This window comes from Microtus ochrogaster, chromosome 16 (assembly GCF_000317375.1).
Source record: "Microtus ochrogaster isolate Prairie Vole_2 chromosome 16, MicOch1.0, whole genome shotgun sequence".
In the NCBI taxonomy this organism is placed as follows: domain Eukaryota; kingdom Metazoa; phylum Chordata; class Mammalia; order Rodentia; family Cricetidae; genus Microtus; species Microtus ochrogaster.
In genome coordinates this window covers 29844236-29852881 of record NC_022018.1, presented here as the reverse complement: position 1 = coordinate 29852881, position 8646 = coordinate 29844236, and the positions used below count along the sequence as shown (strand labels likewise).

Genomic DNA, 8646 nt, shown 5'->3' with positions numbered 1-8646 from the left:
TTTGTACATATGCAGCTGACCTATATCATGTAGCATAATGTCCCACAGGTCGATGCTAATGACAATCAATGTGTCCAGCATAAGGAAATGATAAAGTCATTTATACAAATTCATCTGTCCAATCCCATGTGCTTTTACGTGAAGGGCATAACTATTTCCATTTGCCTTCACTATCCTCTATTTATTTAGAATTTTCACCATATATTAAAATCTAATTTATGTTCTGATCAAACTTTTATTTTCTATTTTTTTCCAATCTACTCTCTTCTTTTAGGGAAAATTTACAATAACAACTCTGTATGCCACTCAGAATCCAGACCATCCTAGTTCATGTTGTGTATATATATCCTGTCTGTTTTTTTTTTTTAAATTTGAAATTAAAGTTTTCATGTGTGCGTTCATGTTGTATGGCTGAGCATGACTATGGAGGCCAGAGGACAACATGTGGCAGTGAGTTTCCTTCTACAGAAATGGATCATGTCTGACTTACCAGCAGGTGCTCCGACCCACCAAGGCATCCCTCAAGATCCCACTCTATTCTTAATGGTGAACACTCTCTCCCTCATTCAGGTTAAACACAACTTCCTCCACTCTTTCTCCATGTTCTTACATCACTTCCTTTTGAGTCAAATGACATGGAAGTGTTTGTTAGTCTCACCTTTCATGTCAGTTTCTGGAAAAACAGCTGTAACAGAAGAGGGAGAGACTCAGAGAAGGAGTGGATGTTCCCTACAAACAAGTCACATTATGTGAGATATGTGAGAAGGAGCAGCAGGGATGGTTAGCAGACTGCTCCTCTTGCAGAGGACCCTGGTTCCTTACCCAGCACTCACATCTAGGACTCATGACTGCCTGTAGCTCTAGCTCCCCGTGGTCAGTGCCTCTTCTGGTCTGTGTGTGGAACTGTACAAATGTGACACACTCACACAGACACATACATAAAATAAATTTTTATAGTGGAAGAACATGCTATTTAATAATCTGTAGCACAATACAAGACACATCACTTACTTAAATGTTTCCTATATACAGTGCAACCAAGCAAAATATAAAATGTATACATCATTGTGAAATAGAGCCATGATGCACCCAAAATGTTTCAGGTGTTTAGTCGGATATGCCAAAGAATTTTTTAAAATATGGCATAAACTACCACTAGTGGTTCTACACTTTCATATTCAATGATTATATAAATTACTATTTTTAAGAATGGGTCTATCATATTCTTAGAACCATGTCGATATCTTATTGTATGGATTTAAGTTAAGAAATCACGTGAATCCTTCATTTAAATGGGTGCAGAATCAGATCCTTTTGAAGCTCTTTGATGACAAACAGCTGGATAGTGTGGAGAGCAACCAGGCATTAACACAGGGCAGCTGCAAAAAAGCCTCAGTCTGCTTCAATCACATTACACATTACTCTTGCAAAAAGGCAAATCCATATTATTTAATCAACATATAATCTATAGATGGATATAAAGTGAAATTTTACTGTGTATTTGTTATGCAGTTTATCCCATGTGGACAATCTTCATTCCTGCAGAGAGCCTTCATGAATATAAGACCACAGAAACATTTCAGAGCATCTAAGTTCTGTGACGGGTGCATTGGGATTCCAGGAGGTGGATGTAGTTCACAGCATTTTTCACAATTCTGTAAGCTATTATCTACAGATGGACACTTTGAAGAACCCCAAATAGCATCATAGCTGCATCATAGCTAAACTAGCATTTAGCAAGAACATCATCAGGTACAAGATATGGATTTCTTTGGATAACATGACTAAATCACTATGAAATTAATAAAATATATCAAATTTGAGGTTGGATTCCCCTCTGTATGCTGGGAATATATTTTATTATCATTGTTTAATAACAAAAAAGCTGTTTTGTCCTATGGCAGGGTAGAATAGAGCTAGGTGGGAAAACTAAACTGAACAAAGGAGGAAAGAAGGCAGAGTCAGGCAGTTGCCATGTAGCCCCGGGAAAAGAAAGGCACCAGAACCTTAATGGAAGGCCATACCTTCATGGTGATTAATAGAAATGGGTTAATTTAAGATATAAGAGTAGCTAGAAATCTATCTGAGCCATCAGGAAAACACTGTTGAAATTAATACAGTTTCTGTGTGATTATTCATTCTGGGCAGCCAGGAAAACAATGTTCAGTCTCCTTTTACATAAATTCATCTGTGTGTTTCCCATCACGGTGATAGTAAAATCAGTATTATAAAATATAATTAAGACCATTTTCTCTATGCTGCAGACAGGACTCCGTAGTTGAGAGCACTAGCTTGTCTTCTAGAGGACCCAGGTTCAATTCCTAGCAACCACACTTTAGTTCAGAGCAACCTCTCTAACTCAAGTCAGTCACAGGGCATTTGATCCCTTTACAGGCACCAGACATGTATTGCTACAAGGACATAATGCAGGTAAATTATCCGTACACAATACAAATATAGAAATTTTTAAAAATCTTTTCAAAAGAGAGGAAAAGTGGAGAATAAGCTTTAACATATCACTGCACTTTACTGAGATCTCTCTCTCAGCTCAAGGTTATGAGTTACTAGCAAGATTGTGTGAGAATAAACACACGCTTAAAATGCTTTGTGAGTTTTTTGTCTTACTTAAGGTATTATAAAACTGAGAGCGAATTCACATTCATTGAACAGATAAAGGAGAGAGACATTTTCTCAATTTCTCCAACTGAGAATTCCAACAGTCAGGCAGAAGTCCATCCCTGTGAATCAACACAAAGGGGCTAAAAGTTGCATAACCAAGTGTTATAAATTCTTGAAAATTTACCATCAAGGAATTGTTTACTAAAGAGAGACTTACAAAAAGAGAAAAAGCACAGTCAGTCCAATAAAAGAAAACAAAACAGAGCATCAGAAGGAGGACACTCTGAGCAGCTCTCAGCTCAGGGGGAGTCCTGTAGAGAAGCTTGGAGTTTTGGAGGTAGAGCACATGCTGGTGGTGCTTGTGGAGAAGAAATACGATGTAGCCACTGGCGCCTCCCATGGCTCCCTGAAACACAGCATCTCTCAAGACCATAAAGGGAAGAATAATCAATTTTGTATTTTTACTTTCGGGCATAAAATAACAATAGTCATCTTTATTCTTATGCTGTGATATATTCAGGCTTGTACTTGTGATGGAATGGATTAGGTTCATAGCTAATAAAGCATTGAGTATCCAAAAGAATGAAAAGAATGGAAGGATGTGCCATGCAGACTGTGGTCTGAGCCTTCTCCACCCAGATGCTCTGGGACTGATGATGATGGCCTGGACCACAGTGAGGAGACTGCTGGTGCAGATGGACAGTCCACGGGCCACCCTCTCCAAGTAAACAATGATCTTACATCCTAAGTCATCTAGGTAGTTTTTTAAACCAAAAACTGCTATTGTCTTTGGCAACCCTTTTGCAAGAAGGATTATGATGTTTGTAAAAGCCAAGTGGATGACAATAAGGTGTATGGCTTTCTTCTCAGTGCCTCCCACCCAGCTCCACATATAATTAACAGAAACAGAAATGTTTCCTAGAGTGCCAAACACAGTCATGAAGAAGAAAACTATTTGCTTAATAAATTTCAGAAGCATTTCTTCCTTTCTGGATAGAAAATCTTGTATTCAGGATAAAAAGAGTTTCAGGAAGGCATCAGTGATTCTAGACATTTATCTGAAAAACATTTTGCATAATAGCATTTTCTGGTATATGAGAGTCAGTGATGGATACATGTGCTGCTGTAGACTGAGTCCCTGAGCTCCTCCTCTTCCCTGTGGACTCTGAGTTATGTGTGTGCTCTGACAGGTGAGCTTGGTAACTGGAATGAAACCCTAAGGTTTTAAAGGAGATATGTTTGAACTCTATATTAGCAAAATTGACTTGGTAAAATGTGTATTTTGTGTGTGTGTGTGTGTGTGTGTCTGTCTGTCTATGTACATGCATGAATTAACAAGTTAACTCTCAGCACAACTGAACTGAACTGCAAATTTCCTCAACCAAACTTCTTCTTTCTTTTCTCCCTATTTCATATTTCCTCACCCAATTTCCAAAGGCACAGGCTCCTTTTTTATTTGCATCTTAATCTGTGTAACTATTTCTAGATTTCCATTTGACTTCAAAGCTTTATAACATCAATTTCTAAATCCTAATATTTTTAAAGTTTTTATGTTGACTATTCTGTGATTTCACTCTGTGTATATTTGCTGGTTGTTTTAAAAACATAGTTCTCAATGTCAAGTTCAGTTGCACAACTTCTTTAGATAGAATGCTACAGTTAAAGCTGAATTATTAAAACACAACCTGAAAATTTTCATGTAACGGCCAGGCTTCAGCTACAGAGGGTGTCTAGCAAAACCTTGTGTTGCTTCCTAGAACAGAGGGTAGCAGAGAACTGTGATCCTAGCAAATGACTGAGGGCATCTGTAGCCCACTGAGTTACCTCAGGACACATAATGGAACATGGAACAGCTCTGAAACAGAAGATCCTGATGAGGTGAACCTAAATGGGATTAATGAGGAAGTATATACTGCCATGAGATGAGTGCATTTTGAGTCATGAGTCCTCAATGTCAACTGCATGTAGCCTAGTACATGGGGGCAACAGTGTGAGCAGGGGGTTTCACTATGTAAGCGTTCGTGGTGTCATTTGCTTCTGTGGGGACTTTGAGCAGCAATTATGTGTGTTGGTTTTGCAGCCTGCTTTTCTTCCAACCTGTTTGTCAGGCAGACTGGTTTTTTTATACACCAGTCCGAGCTGATTCCAGAACTTGGACTCAGGTAGGATGCTATTCTTCAAGTTCTGGAGCTCCGTTCTTATTTCTCAGGGATTTGTGGTAAGCTTTGGGCACCTTTTCTAGATAAACTTTCTTAACAAAAATTTGCCTCAGAAACAGAGATCCCAGAGGAAATTTTCCCTTAACCTTTGTTTACAGAGGTCAGCAATCATTGATGGGTTTGATCCTTTTTCCTCCCAGGCCCCTAAGACATAGACATGTATAATTAAAATACATGTGCCAAAGACAGCTAAGTCTGGGATATAGGAACGTGTTCAGCTAAGGCAGATATCATCATCTATTCTGCTGCAAAATTACAGGCTTTATTAAAATTAATAGAAAAGGAAGGAATTGCGGAGGCCCAAAAATGTGGGCCTATTTCCACCTTGTCTTGCAGTCAGAGAGTTGGAGGATGCTGAAATGATCAACAAGCTTAGCTGCACATCTCAACTCAGGATGTGATTGCTTGGTTCCTTTAACATTGAAAGAGCTCATTCAAGTAGGTCCATGTCACCCTGACAGTTGTTCAAGAAATGCAAATGGACTTCTGCTCCTTCTTTTGTAACTATGAGGTCACCTGGGAAGTGGTTGCCTTTAGCATCCATGGTGTAGAACAGCTTACTGCTTAAACAACAAAAGGCTAATTATTTGATATCTCAGAGTGATAAAGCAATTGACTGAGTTGTCGTACATATCATGTTAATAAAGTCTTTTGTTAACTTCTCTCTCCCTACTCTCCATCTCCTCTCCTGTTTACTTTGGGTATAAAAGCTGTGGAAAAATAAATGCAGGTGATTTGCAGTACTCACAGGAATGCACTCCCAATACTTTCTATGGTTTCTGTTCTGTTATTTTTTTATGAGTCTCCATATTCTACTTATATTTCTAAATTCCCACGTTCCTAACCTGGCAAGAGGTATTTTTGTTGAGGATGGTCCTTGGCAGCACATCAGCATTCACTGACATATTTAGACTAAAAGATTGATTGTTCTTTCAGTGATTGGAATCTGTCAAAATCCCTATTGTTAGTTCACTCAAGTACTGATGGAAGACATAAACATTTTTCTGTTTGTTTAATCCTTGATTGGGGGGGGTGCATTCCTACTTTTCTAGTCCTCTATTTCCTTTTCCAAGCTTTAAGTTGTATTTGAGACCAGGCTCTGATCTTCTAGAAATTGATTCCTTTCTACTGAAGTCACTGTCAGTGGAGAAAGAGGTGTCTCATCTTCCACATTATTTGGGAAATGCTAAAGCAAATGAGTTTGAAAGACAGCATGGACTTGTTTTTAGATTCATGGGTGATGCCAAGATGAGTCTAACTCCCAAGTTCCTGAAATAAGTTAAATCTACCAATCCTGGTTTTCTCTAAATGAAACTAGCAAGCATGCAAACATACCAAACTAAAAAGATCGTTGTTTTTTGCTGCTTAGCATGGGATAAACATAAGATGAGCTGTTTCAGGGTGTACACATTCACAGCCTGGATTCTAAATAGCAGTTTTCAAGGTGGTAACTATAACTGTTACACTGAGTGTTGTATTCTTCACCAGCATGGCATATAATGACTGATTTTAAGACAAGATTTATAATAGTATGTGATAAAATCGGAAGCTTTTAAAAAACACAGACAGAAAACTGTCAAACTGGGAGTTAGAAGGATATTATAAAACTATGCCAATATTAGAAACATGAAAATGCATCAAAAGAGAAAAGTACAACTGTTACAAACACTAGTGACACTGTTGAAGTCACAGCTCTGGCAAACTGACACCTGAAAGAAAGATGATTTTGTCTTTCATCTATCTGGTTATTTTTGAGAGAGAATCTCCCTCTGTAAACCAGGCTAGCCCTGAACAATCCCCTTGCCTCAGTCTCTCTATTGCTGACATTACAGTAATGTATTATGATTGTCTCCAGGGTTTGACAGACATCTAAAAATCTTATCTATCTTATTGATCCATTTAGAAAGGTAACTTAGGCTAAGGCCCAGACAGAGCTCTGTCATGATACTCTAGCCTGAGGATAGATAGCGATACCTCAGCATTTCTGTTCCATCTCTGTATCTACAGGAACTAGTCTCCTTTGATTATTCTGGAGCCAGGGACGGAAAGAAAGTGGGGGACCTGAGATTTACTGAGCTTCTCACCTGTTCCCTGGATTAGTCAGAGAGTCTTCTGCTTTAATGAAAATCTCCATGACACAGCAGAGGGGATCGAAGCTCTTACCTCCATGTACTCACCTGGACCTCTGTGGTACAGACAGGATCTAGAGCAGCTCTGGGAAGGTGACACTTGCCTGGTCATTTGTACTGTCAGGATTTGTGGGGCTCTTGGCTGCCATCAGGTATTGCAGACTTAATGTTTCATATTGTCAGTATCTGGGGAAGGAAGGCCTCTGCAGAGCCCCAGTCCCTGAAGTACAGCTTCCCTCTCTCCACGATTACTACATCTGTTTTGTTCAGCAGTATTTTCAAGATTAATTATGATTTAATTATTTTTGACAAGAAAAACAAGAGGTGAGAAAATGAACAACTAACTTAAGTTTCTTTGTATGGAGTGACCTGAATCTTCTGACTGGTTTTCATCATTTCAAAGTGCCAAACTGGGACCTGAGCAGGACCTGTTTCTGACACATAGACCAGCTGTCTTGCTTTTCTTTCCAAAAATCCCTCATTGCACAGTAATAGAATAAATGAGGCTAAGCACTAAAGATTCTGAGAAAGTCCCAAACATGAACCAGGATGATTTAAAGTCCCTTGTTCTACCTGTACCCATTGGTGTAAAGTATTTTCTGTAAATGATTATTTCACTCCTGCCCATTAAGTACTTGAAATTTCATATGGGACTTGAAATATAAATGCTTCCCCAATACTGACTTTATTCTAAAAGTAATCTTTACTTAAAAAACTTTAGGGGAATTTTTTTAACTTAGTGGTGTTTAGGAGTGATCCTTCTGTGTACTTTTCAAGCTAGTTCCTAGGAAGCCCTTCCTATCCCAAATAAACATGATGTAAATAAAGGTGGGTTCAGGACTGAGATTAAAAATGATGGTACCACCATTGCATTCTTGGAAGAAAGTACCACAGGGCTACCTTGGGAGATGAGTTGAAGGTTATGGCTCTTAATCTGTGCCTTGATTCATGGTGTCTCCATACATATAGGTGCAAATGGCACATTACAGAAGCTAAACATGCTTCTGTATAAATGAAATGACAGATTTTGAGGAAACCAGGATTTCTATCCTTCCTATTGAAAGGAGAATCCACAAACATGGAAACAAAGTATATATTAAATATGTCAGGATTGACAGAAATTGAATAATGAGAGTTGCTGGTCAAATGGGCATGATGGGAATCCAAACAACCCAGGCTAGTGCCAATACTGTAGGTTGTTTACACAAACTCATAGCAAGGCCCCACTGCTGAAGACAACACCTGCTTAGCTCATTAAAATGTACAAGTGGAGTCTTTGCCTACATAGAGGCTTTACCCCTGTGTTTCGGCTTCTTTGGTGCAGGAATGTACTCTCTATGCTTTCAATAGAGAAATAAAACAGCAGCCCAGCAATAAACCATTTATCTGCAATGGTGTCTTGTCTGCCTGCAAGAAAAGCCAAGGTAATGGTGAAACAAAGCTTGTGGCAGTAACCAACCGATGAGTGATTTGACTTACGGTGTCCATGAGATGAAACCCATGTCTCATTCTGCTAAGGTGATCAAGAACCTGAGAACAGATTGCCAAGGGATCTAGAATAAAACCAAGTAGGACTGGTTTAAGTAGCCAGTTTGGATGTTCACCTTCCTAAATATGGACAGAGGGGGGAGGACCTAGGACTTACCACAGGGCAGGGAACCCTGACTGCCCATTGGACT

At 39.0% G+C, this 8646-nt stretch overlaps 1 protein-coding gene across 1 annotated transcript; it reads right to left on the bottom strand.

Moving 5' to 3' along the window:
• Positions 1-2659: 2659 nt before the first annotated feature.
• LOC101994283 (vomeronasal type-1 receptor 4-like) lies at positions 2660-3598 on the bottom strand. The gene has a single exon (XM_005354927.2). The coding sequence runs from the start codon at positions 3596-3598 to the stop codon at positions 2660-2662; it is 939 nt and encodes a 312-aa protein (XP_005354984.1).
• Positions 3599-8646: the final 5048 nt, after the last annotated feature.